General features: G+C 38.0%; 1 protein-coding gene across 31 annotated transcripts in view; it reads right to left on the bottom strand.

Annotated features, from left to right (window-relative positions):
- LOC109621340 (uncharacterized protein DDB_G0290587) overlaps positions 1-23,919 on the bottom strand; it is a 118,891-nt gene that overhangs the window by 20,779 nt on the left and 74,193 nt on the right. For 26 of the 31 annotated variants that reach the window (XM_062849614.1, XM_062849596.1, XM_029870963.2 and 23 more), the window contains one exon: positions 9,779-10,419. In XM_062849614.1, the coding sequence (XP_062705598.1) occupies positions 9,779-10,419 (641 nt within the window). The remainder of the gene's footprint in view (positions 1-9,778; positions 10,420-23,919) is intronic. The other 5 variants (XM_062849610.1, XM_062849611.1, XM_062849615.1 and 2 more) reach the window with 1 other exon arrangement.

Raw genomic sequence — 23,919 nt, 5'->3', positions numbered from 1 at the left:
TTGATTTAAAGCCTGTCCACGTTAAATTTCGGACACCTAAAACTGCAGAATCTCAAAAACGGTGTCACCAACTTCAAATCAAATATCACTCAAACATGAAGTTATGGTCGTAGAAAAATTGAAAAATGTACATTAGGTATATCTTTAGTTTATGGCATCAGTAGAGACATTGTAGTGATCTGATCGAAATCTCAAATTTAAAGGCCCTATTTTTCATATTTACTTGCTTATTCTCACAGATATGCGTTTTCTGGTATGTTTTTTGTTCTTGAATGTTTCTCATAGCTTATACTTTTGATTCCAACCGAAAGAATTCATACAATCATAACTTCAGTATAATTATGCACAATTCAAAATTCATGAAATTTGAACTTTTTCGCTCATTATATAAATAGATTGACGTGATTCGATAGATTTTTGAAAACTCACAGCGATAAATCAAAACATGAACATGTTTTGGTACAGGAAGGCTGATGCTACTTCAAAGTGGCAATTTTTGGTCCTAGAGATTCATATTCTTGCCATACCATCTCTGGTTTAAGAGGCATACGAAAAATCACTTTCTTTGTCATCCTTATTGTGCGAATAATAATATCAATCTTGATTCTGGTTGTAAAAATAAACATCTTTTATCTCGTAAGTAATTCGCCAGGACTAGTATGTCAAAATAAATCCACTTCAGGAATAGTTGGAGAAACAATACAATTTATTTTTTATGTTGCCGGACTGCACTTTCTTATATTTTTATCGCATTTTTACAAAAATCATTTTCATCACATTTTTTGAAAACGTCATAACTTTGCCGGACATGAACCGATCTGAATGAACTAAAGCTTTTATTCCAGATTAAGGATTGAATTAAGCAGAAAGCATCGACATTTGCATATTTTGCCACTGGATTGCTTGTGATACCAACGATTTGGTGTCCGAAATTTAACGTGGACAGGCTTCATATCTCTTGATTATTGATGTAAGTACTGTAGCTTAAGGTGAATTGATCACTTTACTACGATAATGCGCTTTTTCAACAATTGAGAAAACTGATCAATCCCCCTCTCAGAGTGAGATAGAAATTTGTTTTTTTTGCATTTTTCAAAATATAAGGCTAGTGTTTTTAGAAGAGTTGTAGAAAATATAGTTTTGAATAACTTTGTTAAGGACACCAAGTCTGTAACTCCGTTACTACCCAAGAAACGTTACGTTTTTACAGACAGCCCCTTGAAAAAGGTTTCTTCTCAATAAGTTTTTCAGCGAATGAGTGTAATCAGTTTCAATTATCCCACTGGAGAAGATTTTAAGTGGTGCTCAAAATTCGCGTATCTGTCAATTGATAAATATTAGAGGGCAGAATAGAATGGTACAAAACTGATAACACTCATTCGACTATGTTTTGAAATTTTGTTTAATACACTGTGGATGATTCATAAAATGTTAAAAAATATATTCCTAGGGTCATTCTGCTTAGAGGGAGTCATTTCGATAATTTCCTTCTTAAAAAAGACAATATGATTAAACTATTAGAAACTCAAAGAATAAAATTTTAGAATCAAAACTTGAATAGTTATTGAGAAAAAAAAACTTTTTCAAGGGGCCGTTGGTAATGAAAAAAGGAACATATCATTTTGAAGAGCAGCGAAGTTACGGAATTTTTGTCTTTGACAAAGTTATTGCAACGTCATGTTCGCGTTTTTCCGCAGTCCAGTTCGCAGATTGTGAAATATCCTCGATACCCAATCACGTAATTTATGTTTAATCCTTTACTGTCAGATTGGTGTCACATGCGAAATAATTTGCACGGAAAAAAATACACGACGATGAATATTATTGGGTACTGGAGTGGACACACAAAATTTAATGGTTTTCTTTGGTACATCGAGGTCTTGAAATTAGTTTATGGTTATTCTGGGCAACATTTTCTACAACTCTTATGAAATCACTAAACCTGTACCTTGATAAAGTCAAAATTTAAATCGCTTCATCATTCCATTTGTCAGATATTTGTTTGGGAAGCTTCAGAGCCTGGCTCCGGATAATGGAGCACGAGCTGTATTCATTTTCATGATAATTTTCACCAAAATTTGCTAAAATACGATATGTATGATTTTTTCCACGTAACATAAAAGTTAAGGACTATTTATAGGCAGTTTTTATTCAAAACCAGATACTGAGCATCATATATAGAGATACAAAACACAGTGGCGTTTTTTTTTTCTTGCATTTTGAACATGAACATATTTTTTAATTCAGAACACTCCTAACATGGAAGTTTAAGAATTCCATATTATTTTTAAAAATAACTTTTTTTATTATTTTACGTCTAAAACTAAGCACGGAACAATCGAAATTTTGCTGAAATTAAGGGGATTCACTAAACAGTGTAAACTGATTAAACTGATTAAACGTCGCAATCACCAAGGCAAACTTTGATTGTTTCATTCGCAAAATCAAGAAACATTTCAAATAAGCAGAAAATCATGGCTTACGCAGCAATTTAATCTGTTTAGTGAATACCCCTATTGTCATTTTTTATGTAAAACACTCGTTTTTGGACTGTTTTTATATGATGATGAAAAAAATTCAAAATATTTTGGAAAAAAAATCCCCAAAAACACGCTAAACGATTTGACATTAGTCAAGCAGTTGGAATGTTAGCTTGCTCTGAAGCTCAAACTTTAAGTAAAAAGAAGAAAAAAATAGAGGAAATCTCGAAAGCCTATATCTTCCGATATTTTTGAAAAAAAAAATGTTCTACAATTTCATGCGAAAGTCAATTTGAAAAAAGTTTCACGAAACAAGCTTGAAATATGAGAATTTCTTGAAATTCAACTTTCAAGCGTTTGCGCAATCTTCTAATATTCATATTTTTAGCTCAAACTGAGATGTATCTCTTTTTATGTAATTTGAATCCAGAAGAGCATTGTAGATGAACATTTTTGGAAAAGTAATCCCCATCCCACTGTGCAGATCCTATTAATGTAATTTTATTCTTGTGGTTGTGCTTATTTGTTTCGGAGTGCCAGTAAACCAGTTTTAAGGAACTATGAATTCAATGTGGCTTACGACAGTTCCACTCTAGAATAGCGTTTCTCAAAGTATGGGTCAGGGCCCATATAGCCGAGGCGGTAAACGCACGGGTATTCAGCATGACCATGCTGAGGGTGACGGGTTCGATTCCCGGTCGGTCCAGGATCTTTTCGTAAAGGAAATTTCCTTGACTTCCTTGGGCATAGAGTATCTTCGTGCCTGCCACACGATATACGCATGCAAAATGGTCATTGGCAGAGGAAGCTCTCAGTTAATAACTGTGGAAGTGCTCATAGAACACTAAGCTGAGAAGCAGGCTTTGTCCCAACGAGGACGTTACGCCAAGAAGAGAGAGAGAGAGAGAGAGAGAGAGAGGGTCACGACCAGGAATGCCAGATGATTTAAAAAGAAATCTGTATCACTATTTTCAAAAATCTGTATCCCATACAAAATTTGGGTGAAATATCTGTATCCCATACAAAAATAAAATTGCCCCTCCAGCTCAAAAATCTGTATCTATATATATAAAAATGAATTTCTGTCTGTCTGTCTGTCTGTCTGTCTGTCTGTCTGTCTGTCTGTCTGTCTGACCGCTATGGATTCAGAAACTACTGGACCGATCGGTGTGAAATTTTGTATATGGGTATTTATGGGGCCGGGGAAGGTTCTTAGCTTGGTACGGGACCTCTCCGGTCTCTGGAACGGGGGGCTCCCATACAGATGACTTCGCCGGGGACGTCCCCATGGAGCTGCATGTCAAAAAACACAGTAGGCAGGCAGTACGACGTTTGCCGGGACAGCTAGTTTCATATAAAATGAAATCTGTACGGATGGTCAAAAATCTATATAATACAGATAATTCTGTATATATGGCATCCCTGGTCGCGACCCACTGGTGAGTCACGAACTGATTTTTGGTGGGTCGCGAAGGCTTGGGCGATATTGTAATAAATGTCTTAATTATATTATGTAAGCTAGCCATTTTCTAATGTACAAATACTTCCTTGGAGATTCGACATAGCTATTTCCAGAAGTACGGTTTCTCCTTAATTCTTTTCAAAATTTTGTATTAAACGTCTTAGTCGAAAGTATATTAAATATTGATTCTACTGTCTGCATTCTGAAATCGATTCGCATATTATGAGCTTTCATTCAAAAGGATTTTTGTAGCATTTCAGCAGTTAAAATATCAAAAAATAGAAAAATAAAAAAAGTCAAAAATATCAAGCTTCGACAACATACCTTATCTTAACCGAACATAAGTAAAACTTAACTTCGGTAAAATTCTGCTGAATGTCGATTATGATGTCGAAATGATAATTAAATGTAAATACGCTTTAAAATACACCAAAAACCATTTTGAGATATACAGAACAGTCTTAAACATCAGCCAAAAATATAAAAAAAATGATTTTCCACGAAACAAAAATTACAAAAATGCTTAAACTATACCCCGTCTAAAGGCGGGATTGGGTATTAGAGGGTTAACGAAAGCTTAACTATTTTTACATAACATATCAAAAAAATAGAAATGTTCATCAAGCCGTTTTTGAGCTGCATTGTTTTTAAATTTCAAATCTTGTTCGCTGTACATACGTATGGAATGACCATGCGTCTCCATCACTTTAAAATAGCTGTTTGTGTTCGATTTCCGGTTGGTCAAGATATTTTCGTATGGGCGAATCTGTAGATGGCGTTGCATTTTTTTTAAATGAGGTTTTTACATTCTCCTGCTTCAAGCGACATATTTCCTTAAGTATACATGGCTCTTTTCCCATGCAGTAGTCCTTGCAGAAATCGCGGGAAAATTACCTGGAGCAATCAACAAAAAAACAAAACCGGGAGAAATCCAAGTAGGAATATCGGTAGAATCTACCTAAATGAATCTCGGGAGAATCTTTGAAAGGATCTCTGAAATGATCTTGGGAGGAATCAATAAAGAAAGCCCAAGAAGAATTTCGAAGAAACCTCTGAAGGATTTCATGTAGAAATCCCTGAAAGACTTCTTAAATGAATCTTGGAGTAATCTCTGGAAGATGCTCAAAAGATGTCCTACTAAATATTCTAAGAAATTTCTGAAATAAAACCAGGATAGATCTCTCAAAGAATCCGGGAGGAATCCCAGGAAAAATCCCAGAAGAAGACTCCGCCGAAGCTTCAGGAGGAATTCCTAAACAAACTCCACGAGGAATCTCTAAACGGATCCTTGAAGGGATCATTGAAAAAATCTCGAAAGTAATTCAGAATAAATGCCGAAATAAATTGCTTATGGAAACCCGGGTACGTATAAATAAAATAAAAAAAAATCACGAGGAATTCTAGCTTTTCAAAGGTACCCTGGGAAGAAAATGCCGGAAAAAATTAATAAAAAAAATATTGGGTGAAATCAATCAGCAAATTTTCTGGAGCAACCTTTGATAGAATCCAGGGTGCAAATCCTAGACGGAACTCTGGGAATGTATTGTAAAGATATCGCAAGAGAAATATCTGAAGGGATTTTGGAAGGAATTATTTGAAGAATCTCTAAAACAATCACTGGAAGAATCCTTGAAAGATTCCCTAAATGGATTTTCGAAGAAATTTCTAAGGGAAACCTAGGAAACCAATAAAAATTCCCAGCAGCTTCCAATAATGAAAGAATGCTGGGAGAAATCTCTAAAAGAATTTCTGGAGAAAAGTAAGGAAGCCCCCGATGAAATCTCGGAAGAAATTGGTGGAAAAAAACGGAAGAAATACCAGTAGAAATTTCTGAAAGAATCTCGGGATAAATTAATAAAGGAGGAATTTCAAATGGCAGATCCAGAAGGAATTCTATTCAGAATCCTGGAGAAATGCCTGAAAAAATCTGGGGCGTCATCTCTTTGGAAATACAAAGAGGAATTCCTGAAATATTCCCAAAAGAAGTCCTGGAGGAATACTTAGAAGAATGCTTAAGGCGATCCCAGAAACAATCCTGAGTGGAATACCGGGAGAAATTCCTGGGACGTATTTCTGCGGGTTTCTCATGAGGAATTCCAGGATGAATAATAGTCATTGGTGGAGCCACCTTTTTTTCTTACTTACTCTTCTTAACATACACGAGAAAGGAGGGGATGAGAGAGGAGGTGAGCTGTCCCCACTTCTATCTTTATCTATCTCGTGTACGTTTAGGAGAGTGAGTAAGAAAAAAGAAAATGCTGGCACCATCAATGATAATAGCAGAAATTCTAGAAGAAGTCCATGAAAGATTATCAGGAGGAACTGCAGAATACTTTCGTATCCATAACATAAATTTCATCAGTACCTTCTAGTGCGATAATGTATGCTAGAAATCTTTTCGATACATGACTATCATATATTTGAACGGAATTATTCAAGACAACACCTTTATATTTTCTCACTAATTTGCGATATTAGCAACAGTAGTTTTATTTTCACCTCAGAAGGAGACTGTGTAAAATTATCAGGAGAAAATCCTCAGTGACTGTTCGAAGGATTCCTTACTAAAAAATACATTACCGGGCCAAGTTAGACCAGAATTGGCAGAAAACACCTGAATAGTTTCATGGTACGACAGAGACATTATAAAAACAAACAATTATTCTACAGCCCCATCTAGTGAAAAAACATATCAAACCATATATCATTATTTAAGTTAAAGATTCACAATAGGGTTTTTAAATTTTGAAAAAATCAATATTTTTTGATTTTATACGAAAAAGCATCTTTTTCTGAGCCACTATGATTTTTTTTCAGATTTTTAGAACTTCATTTTGGTACGTTTCGGAAGGAACGTAAAGCGTGGGTCCCGAGATGAACTAGCCTACGGCTAAAAATCTCGTTAATACAGATAAAAAATCCTGATTACTCATGATTTCCCAATTTCAGTCCCCTACTGGTACGCACTCGCTCCTCAAGGGTGTGTTGAGGGATTTTCTCGAAACTACTCCAGAAATTCCTTCATGAGGTTTTCCTTGGAATTATTTTCAGAACTCTTCCAGAATTCCTTGAGAAATTTCTACAAGTATTCTCCTAAAGGTTATACCAGAGATTCCACCGAAAACTTCTTCGGAAATTGCTCCTAGAATTAGTTCAGGAATTCTTCCAGAAATGTTCAAATAATTTTCTCTATGAATCTTCTCAGGTATCCTCTGCAGTTTTTTCAGGGGTTTGTTAAAAAAAAATGTTTAAGAGATTTTCTCTGGAATTGAAAACATCCTTCAGTAATTTTTGTGCATTTTCTAGAAGAACTCGTGAAAAAAATTCTGAAGCTATCTAAGAAGATATATCTGACAGAATCGCAAGGGCAATTTCAAACAGACCCTTTATAGAAATTTCTGCATGAATCTCTGAGAGAATTTCTCAAGTAAGTCTTAGAAGAATTGATTCGAATGATTTTAAAGGAAAATTAAAGAAGTTTGTAAGAACCAGATGCTAAAATTCTTGAAAAAAATCTTTAAAAACTGAAAGAGTTCCAGATACATTTTTGGAGTTATCACTGAAGAAAATTCAGAAGGAATTCGTGGAAAGTTTTCCTAAAAGAACTTCTACATGCTTTTTTGAAGAAATCTGCAGTCTAGTTCCTGTATTAATCTCTGAGGGTATTTTTAAAGGAATCCCAGGTAAATTCCAGAAGGAATCTCAGGAGGAATTTCTGAAGAAATTCCTGGAGGAATTTCTGAAGAAATTCCTGGAGGAATACCAGGAGTAACTTCTTGAGAAACGCTTGGTGGATCTCCAAGAAAATTTATTGAGAATCTTTAGGTGAATTCTTAGAAAAAATCTTCAACAGAGTACCGAGAGGATTATCTTAAAAAAAATCGCTGTAGAAATTTCTAGTATATATTGGAGAAATTTCTGAACTCTTCCTTTCCTCCTGCATCATACAAAGATGTAAACAAAATCATAAACGATTAAAAGTACAATAACAATCAAATGCGATTATAAAAATGAATATACGATCTCTACGATTACGTTCGCTTCGTATACGACCCAGCTGGGACGCAACCGATCTATATGCACCATTCTTATAGTTGTATACGATTGCAGCAATTTTGAACATTTCTCAAGGAAGGCAGCAGATTCATATGCGATTAAAAACAACAGTGTTCACGATTCAAATAAAACACATATACAGTGCTAGTGGGCTTGCAGCTTGACACGCAGAACGTATGATTTTTCGAAATCATCGAAATCGAAATTGAGAATTCATTTGGCATAAAATGCAAATTTACATAATCATTGTCAACAAATATTCATATAATTATACAACTCTGGTTCAATTTATGAATACATACGATTTTGCTCATACAATGATGAACAATATGTGATTGGCTGCGCATGTGTTCATTGTTATTCCAGGAAACATTTTCAGAAATAGTAGGGGAGACTGAGGAGACTTGATCCCTGGGGAGACTTGTTCCCCCCATATTTGCTCGGAATCAAAAACATTTTTCTTCTAGTATATTTTTTCCAAAACTTCTCCTGGACAAACAACTTTGTTTTGGCTATAAGTGATTTCGATTGTACATTCCATTATTTTTCAACGGTTGATGGTTTGTTTTCAGTCTTTCAGAAATCTTTTAGGCGATTCCGAAAAATCTCAATAACTTTGTGAAAATTGAACCAAATCGTGTCAAAATTTCACAGCACATAGTTTGAATGAAATACATTCAAACTTATTTATCCAAATAAGGCTGTTGTTAACATATTTTAATTAATTCAGCTTAGTATACACAACAGTGTCATGGGGAGACTTGATCCCTCGAGGATTACACACACATTATACATATGAAAAATAAAATTCTATTTGAAAGCCTCTATTTACTTGGAATTCTAGTCTTTTCAACGATAAAATGTGTCAGATAATTATAACTTTCGTACAAACCAAGAAAAGGGGGATCAAGTCTCCCCATTTTGAAAATACGGCATATCCTTAAAAATTTAAGGAAATCTTACAATTTCAAACACTCCATATTCATCGAAAATACAAGATAACTCGAAAAGAAAATGAATAGGAAGACTCTAGAATTATTTTCCCTTTAAATAAACCATGTGCTCAAAGGGGGATCAAGTGTCACCCATTTTTGAAAAATACATCATAAGACATGCCTTCATAAAAACACAGTTTTGAAAACTTTAACAATAATTTAAAGGCCTTCTGTTGTGTATTAACTTGCAATAGATGTTTACCTGCCATTTTGTACGGAAATCGGATCTAGTTTTGTGTTTTTCTTAAAGTTTCAGGTAATTTAAGAAAAAGGGATCAAGTCTCCCCAGTCTCCCCTACAGATATGTTTGAGTTATTGAAGTAATTGACAGTAGTTAGAGTTTCTAGAGAAGCGAATTGTTAGACTCTATTACCGCATACCTGTACCACAGATACTTGCAAGAATTATTTAGCTCATAGGAAACTGGTATGCGATCATAGATAGCAGAGATTGAGTCCAAGACGGGGAAGAAGCAGAATAAATAAGAGGGCATTTCCTTCAACAGTACATCGTTTTTGGTTAGAACTAGTTTTATTGTTCGATAGCATGCTATTAGTCTTTCATAGTGTTACCTACTGTAAGGTTAACCAAAATGCATTTGTCAGGGACGTATACAACAGACATAGACAGATTAAAGGAAGAACTAAGCATAGAGAGTTAGAAAAGCGCTAATGTTAAAGCTTCGCACCTGCTGATCTACTGAGTTACACTTGTTGTTAGCCTCTAAGAACTACCATGACTATACTTAACGCTCCGTTAGTTATTTTGAGAGCCAGATTCTGTACCGGGTTGATCACGGGGGCTACCGTTCGGCTAGTAGTTCCCACTGCCGCCGCCGAGTTTGTCATGCTACTACTACTGGGAACGGTAGACGTAGTCCCCGCGGTAGTAGTGGTAGTAGTAGTTCTAGTAGTAGTGGTTGCAGCTTCAGTAGTAGTGGAGGTAGTAGTGGTAGTGGGTAAAGTAGTAGTAGAAGTACTGGAGGCGGTTGTGGTAGAAGTAAGTGAAACAGGTGCTACCGGTTGTGTTAGCTGTGCCGACGGAGCCAATTGTTGGGGTCGGGGTTGCTCGGGTCCATTGGGGAGCGCATTCTGGGACGGTAGAGGTGATGGTGGTGGTGGCGGTGGTGGTGCGACGGTGGTTGTCGAGAGGATCAACGTCTGCAGCAGGACCTGCGACTGGTCCCGATCGAAGTCGTTTCTTACCGGACGATCGTTACCGTTGCTACCGATCTGGTTGAACTGAAGTCCTGCGATGTACTCTTCGAAGCGGCGGTGATATTCACCCGAGGGATCCCATCGCTCACGGAGAGCCATGTACTGCTCCGGGTACTGGTAGTACAGCGTGGTGATGATCTTCAAGGCATTTTCTTTCTGAGTCGCAGAGCAACGGGCACATTTTGTGCGAAGCGCTTCCGGCAGAATTCCTGCAAAATGACGAAGAGAAGATTGTGCGACAATTAGTAACGGACACAACAGCTGACACAAATTAATGATCTAATGGTTGGATGATGACCATCGCTGACAAAAAAATCGTGACGCCAATTATATCAAATGGGTCCGCTAGCGTCAGATGATCATTCATCCAAGATTTTTATCACGAAAAGTAAATTAGTCGTCATTAAATAAAGCAGTTATTTTTCATTTTCAAAACGATTTTCATTTCGATATGCCATAAAGGTAATTAAATTTTAATTGAGTTTTTAATTGGGTTCAGAATTATATTTGACCAGGCATCTTAGTAAAGTATTGAGATTTATTAGATGCAGTAAAATGCAGTACAACTCACTGCATTTATTTCCTTTAATTAATTATTTTATAGCTCCCTCTTCGATCAGCAATCACATGTAGTAAAAACTTGCGGATTCGAATCACACCTCAGCCAGGATTGTGCCAATCGCACCGTGGATCAATTCAACTGAGATGGAAACAAATGCATTCAGCTCCCTGCTCATTCGAGACTCAATCATCCATATTCAGTCAATGGTATCGTCACCTACATACTGAGTGCCTCCAGTAACATCCACCCTTAACAACATCCCATCCCACCCATACCCCAGCCAGGTGGTTAACTCGAATAATTAAATATGCTGTTCCTGTAAACCTGGAACGACGAAGTAACTGGGATGTTCTGGGGCTCTTCTCGTCCCCATCCCACAGAACATCATCTACCTATTAAACATTCATCCAATTGGAATCCGGCTGTTGGCGATGTGATGTGATGTGGTGCCAGTGTGGAATGTGTTTGGTAATTACTTATTCGTTCACGTACCCACGTATGTACATGGCCCACAGCTAGGAACAAGGCTTCAACTTGAACCGCGCGCTATTTCAATTTGCGGTGAGGGTGTTGAGAATTTCCGACAGTTATTTGATGGGCTGAGGGATGGCAGACTTTTATTGGATGTGAAGTTTTGGTGCAGCTATTTTGGATTTTGAATGACAGTATGTCATAGTTATGACAAGTCTGGCCTGCTCCTATGTTTCACCTACAAGAAAGGGCACATACTAGAGTGTTCTTTTTACACATGAATTACTATTTATACATAATATGGCGGATAATATACTGCACATCATGGCAGTTCAGATTTCAAATATGTTTAAAAATCCTAGCTTCTATACCTGCATAACAATCTTTGGGGGAAAACTAGATTCTTGTCAAAATTTCAGGCATTTCGGTGATGATTTGGTTCACTATGGACAATTTTCAAAAAAGGATCTCTGCGGTGTGGAGCTTTTATAGGCATTTTAGGCCTCGGTCATTATTTAAACCCTCCGAAACCCCCGAAACCCGCCAAGAATACTCTGAAACTTCTTGAAATGCTACTAAAACGCCCCTTAAATCTGCTCCGAAAATCAATAACTCGGACCTGACCTCCACGTACTACCCTGAAACCCCTTTGGATCCTTTGAAACGCCTCCAATACCTCTTGAAACTTCCCTGAGAACCCTTGAATCACCCCTAGAGATCTTCTTAATCGCACCTGCAAGCCGCTAGAACTCTGAAACCCTGATATCTTTTGAATCCCTCGATACGCCCCTGAGACCCCCTGGAACCCCTTGACACCTCCTTATACGCTCCTGGTACACACTGGTACCCCTTCCTGAAATCCCCCTGAGACCCACTAGAAATCCCCGGAACCCCTTGACGATCCCTGGAATCTCCATGAAACTGCCCTGAGGTTCCTTGAAGCATTCCTGGGACATCTTATGATACCTGAAGTCCCCTGAGAGGACCCTGAAACCCCCTCAAACGCTCCTGAGATCTCCTGAAATAGCTCTGCAATCTTCCGGTATGCTAGAACATCTTTTTACGTTCTGGGATCAGAAAATTTGGGATCGATTTAGTGTTTTCTTGCAGAAGCGATCAGTTGAAGACTTCATTAGGCTCTACAAAGGACTCGATTAACACCATTAACAAGGCTGGCGTTTACGAAATCAGTTGTTCCCATTGCGATAAGGTCTACGTAGGTAAAACAAAACGGTCTCTGGAGGTGAGGTTCAGGGTGCGTATGGCGAAGGTAAGAAAGGCGCAGAGGACAGTGAGTAGAGGTTTGAAATACGATTCCAGGTCGAAAGTTGCGGAATGTCTTTGAGGAGGGTCACCCTGTTACTTCAAAGGATATTCAGGTTTTGCAAAATGTGACGTCACCTTGGAAATTGGACGTTGCTGAGCGTCTATTGATAAACATACAAGTACCTTGTATGCTGATAAATAAGGATCAAGACAATGGAAGTTTATGGCTCTTCAAATTGTTACCTCCTAAGCACTCTCGTATGGCGCACATGTAAATACATGAACTTTGTAAACTTATCCTGTGTTGGTAGAAAATGTAATTATTCGGTGGTGGTGGAAAATACTGAGATAAGTTTTTACATGCTTCTAAAAAATAAAAATAAATAGTGATAAAATTAAAAAAATGAAAACTACTTAGAATAAAATATTTATTTTTTTTCTAAGATGAACCAAACGTGTAAAATGAAATGCGAGTCGAGTCAAGTAAGAGACACTGAAGACGTCCTTACACTTTAGGTCGAAATAGGTATCTGTCAAAGGATGCAAACTCTTAGTGGAATAAAAGGCACTGTAGTAACCCGATTTTCTTTTTTCTTACGAGAATGTTTCCAGCGATTCTGTAAGACAATCAAAGGTTCATGCAGAAATTTATTCCAGGATTTTCAAAAACATATAATCCAAGAAAACCGTCCACAGGATCCTAAAGAAATTCTTGCATAGATTCCTTCAGAAGTTCTTCCAGGAATTATTTTCGAAATTTTCTTGGAGATTGTTTAAAAAAAACCTTATGACATTCCTTTATAAACTAGTGTAAGAAAATTTTCTTTGGATTTCTTCAGAAACTTCTCCAGAAATGTGGACTTAAAATCTACCAAGATTTCTTACAGAAACTCCTTCGGTGATTTTTTTTATCAAAAATTCTTCCATGGGGGGAGCGGACCTGGTGTGATGGTTGGAACACTTGACTGAGTTCTTGCTTCGGAAGGGAAGTAAAGCGTGGGTCCCGAGATGAACTAGTGTAGGGCTAAAAATCTCGTTTAATACAAATAAAAAAAAACAAAGAAAAATCTTCCATGGGTTCCTCAAGAAATTTCTAAAGGGATTCGTACTGATATTCCATCATGAGTTACTCCATGAATTCTTTTAGGCAGATTTCTATGGGTTCATCCTGAAACCTCACCAGAAATTACATTAGAAAATATTGCAGGGATTTGTTTTGAAAATCTATCGTTAGTTTCTCCAGGGATTCAGAACTTTCCAAAGAGATTCCTTTGCATATTCTTCCAAAGATTTCTTTTTGAATCATCCAGTGGTTTCGTCAGAAAACACTTCAGACATTACCCCAGAAATTCATTCAAACATTTCACCAGAGAAAGGACAACACCAATACTTTCTTCGCGAATACCTAAAAAAAAATCGACATTATTTTCTATGAATTTCGACGGAAATTGCTTCGGAAATATCTCAAGTAATTTTTTCCTATGATTTTTTGCAGATGCTTATCTATGCGTTTCTCCCGGTATTCAGAATTTGGGTTCAGGAATTCATCCACAGAATGTTCTTTAGGAATTCTATTATAGGATTTCTCCAGGAATTTTCCTATAAATTTCGTTTTATTTTTTTCCTAGGCATTCCGCCAAGGCATTTCCGCGAAGTTTCTCCTGGTATTTCTCTAGAAAATTCTAAAGAAATTCTTCCTGGAATTTCTTTGAGAGTTTCACTAGGATTTCTTTGGATGTTCCTCTAAAGATATATTCAAAAATACTTCCTTGGCTGAGATAAACCAGCCTCGGGCTGAAAATCTCATAAATAAAGACATAAAAAAAATACTTCCTTGGATTTCTACAGCGAGTCTACTGAAGATTGCTTCAGAGGTTCCTTCATAGTGGCTTGCAGATATTACTGCTAACATTCCTTTTGAAATTTATTCGAAAAAAGATTTCAAATTTCCATTAACTTCTTCAGAGTTTTGAGGTTTGCTTCAGGAATTTCAGCAAGGTTTTTTTTTTTCATATGCTCTTCCATGCATTTTTTTCATTTTTTTTCTAAAAATTTCTACAAAAATCCTTCAGAGATTGCTTTGGAAATTCTTCCGACGGTTTATCCAAGAATTCTTCCTGAAATTTGTTCAGTCATTTCTGCAGAAATTTCTACAAGGATTTTTTTAATTGCTCTTGTGGATCCATCAGAAACATCCTTTGGGGTTTCTTAAAAGATTCTTGCAAAAAATGGTCAGATATTCCTCCAGGGATTATTTAAATGTTCTACCAGCATACCTGAAGAAATACCTTACGATACCTCCTTGATTCTCAAAAAATAAAATCATGAGAGACTGATGAAGCAACTTTACAAGTTATTCCAAGGAAAAGTACTTGAGAAACTTCTGGAAGGATTCCTGGAAAAATCCGTAGATGAATTTCTGAACGAATCTCGTAAAAATGTTTGCAAAAATAATAGAAAATATTGGTAGAAGTCTTGAAGTAATCCCTTAATAAATTTTGAAGGGGTCCCTGCAGGATTTTCTGAAGGAAACCTCCGAGAGATGGCTCTCAAGGAATAGTCAATAAAAACGTATAGACATTCTGAAGAAATAAAGAAAATTTAAATAATCTTTGAACTTATTTCTAGAAGAACTGGAGAACGCTCTACAGTTATCAATTGAAAATTACTTAAAATATGCCAAGGAATAGATTCTGGAGTGATTTCTGCAGGAATTGTTGAGAAAACCTTCGGAAAAAATCTGAAAGAATTTCTGAAGGAAATTCGGATTATATCAAAAGCAATATCTGGACTAATATCTGAAGGAACTTTTGGAGAAACCCTTAGATTAACTTCCAGTAAAACCTCTTGAAATTGTTTTTCAAGAATTGATTGCTCGAGAACGTCTCTGAATGAATGGAGTAAATGGAACCGCTTGCCATACACATGGCTGGGACTGCATAAATTAAAAATGTGCCTAAATTGGCCCCCTAAAACCCAAATTTTTGATTATGATCTAAATATCATTTTTCGTTATCTAAAATCGATTGGAAGATGATTCTGTTTAATTCACGATTTTGTGAATTTCGATTTTTAATTTTTCTAATTTTTATTTTTGAACATCCCCACACTTTTATATTTTTCCTGGAACCCTATTTGGGAGACGGATTGTTTGAGATGAAAACATTTTGAGATTGATTAATATTGATTTTTTTTATTTTATTTTTTTTTTCATAGGAAATTTTATTTTCCGTGTAAATTTAAGAAAATTAATTTTGGAGTGCATTCGATTACCTTAAACTGTTTTACTATGAAAGTATGATTTATGAAAAAATTAAAATTTGTAAATTGAAACGATTCAATACAAAATATACAATTCCTTCTGAAAGGTGACTAAAACATCAATTTTTCAATGATTTTAGAAAAAATGTAAATAAGCTTCAAAAGACATCAAAAGCCATTTTGAGGTATACAGAATAGTTCTGAATATCAGCCAAAAATAAAAAAAATTTGATTGTCCACGAAACAAAAATTACAAAAATGCTCAAACTACATCCCGTCTAAGGGCGGGGTTGAGTATTAGAGAGTTAAAAAATGCATAAAAAGAAGGAAATTTATGAATAAATTAAGTTTGGGCTTTATTGAGGGTATGATTCGCGAGAACAGGTCTTGCTCCTGGACATTTCAGGTGGGGCTGAGGGGGTTTCCAGAAAGTTCCTAGAGAGCCCAAAATTCCAAGGGGCTTCAGGGGAGTTTTAAGGGGCTGTTTCAGGGGACTTGGGGAGCCTTTTAAGGGCGTTCTATCAATATTTCGGGGATTTCAGGAATTTCGGGAATTTCAGGGGTATTTCAACAATACAAGGGGTTTCAGGGATGTTTCAAGGGGCTTTGAGGACAATTCAAGGGATATCAGAAGCCTTTAAAGGGCGTTGCAAGAGGTTTGAGGGGCGTTTCAAGATGTTTCAGAGTCATTTTAGAAGAGTTTCAGGGCGTTTTAGGAAAATTTAAGGGCGTTCTTAGAGGTTTTAGGGGCGTTTGATTGCATTTCAGGGGCGTTTCAAGGGGGTCTATGGACCCTATTATAAAAAAAAACACGGACAACGTCTTCAGCTTTCGGCTGTACAGACTGTTTTAAACTTAACATTAGACAACGGACAACGGAGCATGCACCAGTGGAAACGGGGAAGAAACTATTCAACGCCCGAAGCGGGAATCGAAACCTTACCCCATAGCATGGAGCGATTATAAGGTTGGTGACCATAACCGCACGGCTACGAGGCTCCACAAAATTTAGAGGCGTCCAAAGGGGTTTCAGAGGCATTTCAAATCGATTAAGATGATTTCCTTAGCCTTGTAGTCAAGGCTATAGATCGCCAATCTGGAGACAGCAGGTTCGATGCCCTGACACTTCCTGAATTGCCTCCGGAGCCCCCTTAACACTCCACATGTAACGCACGTGAGACCTTCGGAAACCTCCGAAAACGTACCCGTAACGCCTACAAATCCTGTCGAGAATCCTCTAGAATTGACAACCCCCTCAGACCACCGAAACAACCCCCCCCCCCTCTGTGATCTTCTAGTACCACCTAGACCCCCTGAAACGCCCATGCAATCTTCCTTTGCTGTCCCCTATAAACACCCCCTGGCCACCGTTGCAGTAGTTCCTGTCATTTTTAATTATTATTATTCCCATTTGTATGCAGGGCATAAAAAGGTGCATAAATTAAGAGTGGATAAATATTGCATGGATAAAAAAAGGTTTTAGTGTACATGAAGAAACATCTCAAGAACAAACAATAATTTCCAAAAATGTTAATGGAAAAATTTGAAAATTTTTAAACAAAAGCCCTGGAGGCATTTCTGGAACAATCTTCGAATCCTTGTGTAAAGGTTTCTCCTGGAATTGCATCTTCTAAAGAAACGTTTAGAGGAATTCCTGGAGAAACCTTTGGAGAAATTCCTAGAAGAATTCCTTCCTATTTTTTGAAGAAATACATCAAGGAATACAAACATGAGCTTTGTTGAAGGAATTTTCTATAAAACCTATTGTAAAACCTCTTAAGGAATCCCAGGAGGCACACAAAAGAAACTCGTGCACAAGTTTCGAAATGATTCGTTCGAGAAATATCTTGAGAAACTTCTAAAGTGCCAAATAACATTTATGGGAATATTCCTAAAAAAATATCTGAAGAAAGCCCTGGTGAAATTTTCAATGAATTATATGAACATGAATGCATTTTGAAGAAATACTTAAATGATTCTTTCTTGCCAAAACCATTCTGGGAAATCCAGCGATAATCTTATTTCTGTTGACATAACAGAAAACCTTTGATGCATCCACAAAGGATCCCCAAAGGAATTTCTAGCGGTGGGGCTGGAGGTAATTCTGGACAATTTTCTAGAAATTTTAGGAAAAAAAAATTATCTTGCATGTCATGCATGTCGTTTAATACGGACAAGTTTAAGGTGCCAGGGATGATATTATTAAATATCAAACAAAACAGGGGCCGGTTAAGCATTATTACGATGAAATGGCTAATGAGATGCTCATCAACATGTTACCAAGAGTTTTGTTGAAATGGTTCTTCAAAGGCACAAGAAAGCCACCGTCAACGCTAGCTAGATCAACCCTTTGAAGCTGGAATTTTTCCAAGCGTTTTTATATAGTTTTTTTTTACGTATTTCTGTGGTTTTGGTGTTCAATAGCATAGCAATGATTCAGAATATCCTAGGTTATCCAAACTGTTCATGAGTGTAGATCCTAAAAGTCTAAAGTCTAGGTTTTTAAAATAAATATAGAGTAGCTGAAGAAATGAACTTGCCACCCTTCTGTAGCTCTCGTCACATATAGTTGTCCTCTGATCGTAATCCGTAATTCAGCCACTCGATTACGATAAAGAACTTCCGAAATCTCGCAATGCCAATCTCCTTAAGCCACTTGCCTTTGATCCACCCATACCCACTCAAGTGTTTGTGCAATTAAAGCCGAGCTCTGTGTAACAGATGTCCGTCCACTCAAACAGAAGAACGTCGCCACAAAATACCTACATTGGCTCTCGAAAAACCCCCCAAGAACGCACCAGCCTTCGGCTTCTAACAAGTCCGATCTGATTCTCTGAAGAATGCCGTCCCATTGAATACCCATATGCATGTAAGTACCCTTCAAGAGCCCCACTCACCGAGAAGGTAAGTTGCTCTTGAACAAAGCCTCGACCGGCACACAGACACACACACACACACGCATTCAGGGGAAGCTCTCCAACAAACATCAAAGACCCTCATCCTCACCGACGACGACGATGACAACGCCAACGAAGATGGCCTTAGCGCGGTATGTGGGTGGATGAAACAAACTGTCCCAAAACCGTCGTCGTGTCCCAAGGCGAGAGCGCACCCGAAATGACCAAGCCGCACAAATACCTTTCCGTCGTCGCCGCCGCTGGTACAAGATTCTGGTGCGGTTTCACGTGCTGTCAGGAATGGAGGAAAAAACCCATCTTCGTCACACGAATGTTTCTTCCACCTGGGTGAGCTTTGAACGACCCAATCCAATATTCACGGCGGAAGAAGATCAAATTGATTGCCGGTTTCCTCCGTTTCGTACCCACTAGTTTAGCTCGCAAAAGGGAATGTGTTCGAATAGGGTCTGGGACCATTTGGACAAGAGGACCTATTTTTGACACTTGCTGCTATAATTCAGTCAATTTTAAACCGATTGACCTGAATTTTTGAACATGGCTAGAAACTGTTCCAAAAATCAAGTCAATCGGTTCAAAATTGACTGAGTTATAGCAGCAAGTGCCCAAAATAGGTCCTACTGCTCAAATGGCCCCAGACCCTACATGGAGAATGATTGTCATTCGATGTTTGCAGCTCGAACGTATCAATACGTCTCTGGCACATAGGTACGTCAAACAATGAATCGAACGATATACTGCAAGCAAGTAGGGGCAATTGTGGTAAAAATAGTCGAAAATTGAACATGTAAGACGTCGGTGCTTGGTGTTACTGAATATGCGATTTTTCTTTTGACATACTACCAGCTGCCACTTGTAATTTGAAATAAAGCACAAACATTCCAACTGGGACAGAATCTGCTTCTTCAAAATACATGTCCAGTATAAACTTTAACAAATGACAATAAAATCCAGCAAATCGTAGCACTGGGCAACAGTCTAAATTCTGCAATCAAATTTATTTCCCATTCGTAATCCTTCGAACACAGTATCGGAATCGATGATAGGGTGGAAATGGGCGATGCAGCTTGAGAGCACGTCTACTGTCTGTGTAATGTGATTCCATTTGATCAAGCATTCTTGTTGTTAGTAAAGCAAGATACACTATACCTACTACTCGTACGATGGACGGGCTTCAGAGCTATCGATTTGTACGCATTGCATATGTGCATGTGCAGTGCATGGTGGTACACAAATCAAGTAAATCGTTGCACTTGGTGAATAGATTCCAGCTCAGTACTGCCGACTCCGTGGAGGTGGATCTTACTGTGAGAAGTCATAGAGCAGTCTAGTCAAGGATGCAAAATCAACTTATTAATATCTGGATGGGTTGTATCTGGTAGTTAAAGTAATTCGCTAATGACGTCAATAAGCTGAGACGTATTGACTGTTGATAGCTGAATTTAGAGTAATAATTTTAATTTATTACAGCATTTACAACACACAACCGCACCGGTGGAATAGATAGCCCAAACCACCTGTCATAGTTTTGATTGGTTTTATTACCTAGTTGCATTATGATAATTTTATCGATACATCTTTTTTGCCTTGCTCTTACACCAAGTGTACTGAAAAAGCTATATGTTCACTCCAAAAGTAACTTTTTATAGAATGCCCGGAGGGTCGAGTCACATATACCAATCGACTCAGCTCGACGAATTGAGGTGACGTCTGTGCGTATGTGTGTGTACAAAATAAACTCACATCACTTTTTGGCAGTAAACCTCAACCGGTTTTAATGACCGACAATTGATTCAAAGAGGAATCTGATCACATTGTTTCCTAATGAAAATGGTTTGAATCGGTCAAACCATTCCGGAGTTGTTGCCATTTAGGTGTTCCGGACCGGTGCCCCAGAAAGAAGTCAAATATGAACGGTAACCTCATAAACGGTAATCAGGACAATAGTTTCAGACCATACCTGAACGGCGCAGTATCATAACGTCCGAGGCCATAATGTCCCAGGGCTTTATGGCGCATTTTTTCGGGGCATAACGTCCAAACATGCAAGTATGCCACGAAGTCCAAGGTAAGAAGGCACATAGGATATTATGGCACACCTAAACTTTTGGACGTTATATCGCAAAAAAACGCGACTTAACGTCCGGGACAGTATGGCCTCGGACGTTGTGATCCGGCCCCTACCTGAACCGGTAGTGTTCCGGAATCGGTTCTGGGTGTCCCGCCGGAAGTGGTCAAATGTAGAAAGCAACCTCTCCCGTGCATGCGGTAACCATAAGATAAGTCAGCTAGAAAATAGTCTCAGATCACATCTCAGACTACAAGTAGTGTCCCGGAAGTGGCCAAATGTAAATGTAAACCAAACCCATACATGCAACACATCAAATGGTGCCTTTTTCGATGACCTGATAATTAATATGCTAGGAAATAGTCTTAGATCACAGTAAAAACTACCGACAGTGTTCCAGAACCGGTTCCGGGTGTCCCGTCGGAATTGGTCGACTGTAAAGATGAACCAAACTCATCCATGTGAAACATCAATTCGCGGATTTCTGATGAACAGTTGGCAAGAAACTAGTCTCCGAGCATGTTAAGGACAATCGGTACCGAATCCGGGTGTCCCACCGCAAGTGGTAAAATGTAAAACTAAACAAACCCATTCATGCGGTACATCATACACCATCGTTTTTGATAGCCTAGTAAGAACGGTTAGTAAGAAAATAGTCTTGAAATTTTTTTGGAATAATTGGTAGTGGACCGGAACCGGTTTTGGGTGCCATATGTAAAAATTAATAAAACCCTAGATCAAGCCCATCCATGCGATACATCCAACCAGTCGCGGCTTTTTATGTAACCTGATGAATGTTAGGCAATGAAATTGTCTCCTACCATATTTGGGAATTGGTTCCGGATGTCCCGCTGGAAGAGGTCAAACGTAACAGTGAATTGAACTCATACATGCGGAACATACAATAGCGGCTTTTTCGATAACCCAATGAACAATTGTCAAGAATTTAGAAATCCCAGGAAGACAAACTGGGATCAATATGTAGAATTGTTGAATACGCAATCATTTACAATGGGAGAAACTATTGATTCAACCCAAAAGTTGGAATCATTTTCTCAAAGGGTAAATGAAAGTATCATCAATTCCTTTAACGGAAGTTGTCCCACCATACAATCGTCTTCTACTAGAGACGTGCCATGGTGGAACTTTAAACTGGATCGCCTTAGAAAATTTTCTCGTAAAATGTTCAATAGAGCGAAACAAACGGGAGATTGGACTCAGTACAGGAAAGCCCTGACTGATTACTACAACGAAATACGAAAATCGAAAAGAAAATCTTGGATGCTGACATGTGAAAACATAAACAGCACTCCTGTAGTTGCAAGACTACAGAAAACGCTTGCAAAAGATCATTCAAATGAATTGGGAAACCTGAAGCGCGACGATGGAGCTTTTACCAAAACTCCTCGTGAAACTTTGGATTTAATGATGGAAACCCATTTTCCAGGTTCGGTTCTAAGTGTGGATTTCAATGATACTATATCTCTGGAAGGTGAAGGATGTCCTAGTATAAACTCATCGGAGTCAACTATTACAATAAACACCGCCTCAGATTTAGCTGATGAAATCTTCACGAAGGTCAGAGTGGAAAATGCAATTAGATCTTTTCAGCCTTTTAAATCTGCAGGAGTTGATGGAATATTTCCAGCACTGATTCAAAATGGAGAAGCGGTGTTGGTTCCACCACTAATTGAGATGTTCAAGGCTAGTTTAAGATTGAATTACGTTCCATCAAAATGGAGACTTGTAAAAGTTATCTTTATACCAAAAAAGGGGAAGCGAGACAAGACGCATCCCAAAGCATACAGGCCAATTAGTCTTTCTTCAGTTTTGTTGAAGACTATAGAAAAGGTTTTGAAGGATTTTATTAATTCTTCTTACATAAAAGACCATCCCCTATCTGACTTCCAGTTTGCTTATCAATCTGGTAAGTCAACGGTTACGGCACTTCATTCGCTAGTAACAAAGGTGGAAAAAACGTTTTCAGCAAAAGAAATAGCTCTATGCGCCTTTTTAGACATAGAAGGAGCATTTGATAATGCCTCCTATTCATCTATGAAGCGTGCCATGGAGAACAAAAACTTCGACCAATGTATCATACATTGGATTGATACTGTGCTTGCACAAAGAGAAATCACCTCTGAGCTGGGAAGTTCTTCTATAACAGTAAGGGCAACGAAAGCTTGCCCTCAAGGAGGAGTCCTCTCACCATTAATGTGGTCCTTGGTTGTAGACGATCTTCTAAGAAGCTTGAAGGAAAAAGGTTTCGAAGTTGTGGGCTTTGCAGACGATATAGTCATAATAGTGAGAGGAAAGTATGACGAAACTGTTTCGGAAAGAATGCAAAGGGCTCTAAACTATACACATTCATGGTGTATTAAGGAGGGCCTTAGCATCAACCCGTCAAAAGTCGTAATTTCCCCTTTCACTAGGAGAAGGAAGATCAACCTTAAAGCTTTTCGGCTTGGAGGGATACAAATTCATCCTAGTGATCGAGTCAAATACTTAGGTTTGATACTGGATGCTAAACTGAACTGGAATGCTCAAATTGAGTCCGTGATCGGTAAGGCAACAAGTGCGTTCTGGTTATGCTCCAAAACTATTGGCAGAAAGTGGGGCTTGAAACCAAAAATGATAATGTGGATTTATACTGCCATAATCCGCCCAAAAGTGACGTATGCTTCGTTTGTCTGGTGGCCAAAAACAAAAGAGGCTACCACACAATCGAAGCTTGCGAAAATTCAACGTATTGCGTCCATTGCTGTTACAGGAGCGATGCGAAGCACTCCATCAAAGCTTTAGATGCGATTCTCAATCTACTGCCTTTGCACGAGTACGTGCAATTAGAAGCAGAAAAGGAATTGCTGAGACTTGAACGAGTTGAAAAGTTTATGCCAGGTGATCTTGTAGGTCACCTGAGCATTTCACAATACTTCCAAAATAGGCCAGTAATGAAAATGATTAAAGACTGGATGAAACCTGTGGAGAACCATGATGTTCTTTACAAGTTGCACGAAACAACTCGTGTAGATTGGGAAGTCGGAGGTCCCACTGTTCGTCAAGGATCAATCAAATTCTATACAGATGGCTCAAAAGTTGGAATAAAAAAGGGAGCAGGATTGATTGATTGATTTGTCTTTATTAGAGAGACTTTCAGCCCTTGGCT

The sequence above is a fragment of the Aedes albopictus genome, chromosome 2 (assembly GCF_035046485.1).
Source record: "Aedes albopictus strain Foshan chromosome 2, AalbF5, whole genome shotgun sequence".
NCBI classification, from domain to species: domain Eukaryota; kingdom Metazoa; phylum Arthropoda; class Insecta; order Diptera; family Culicidae; genus Aedes; species Aedes albopictus.
This window is presented reverse-complemented; position numbering and strand designations above follow the sequence as displayed.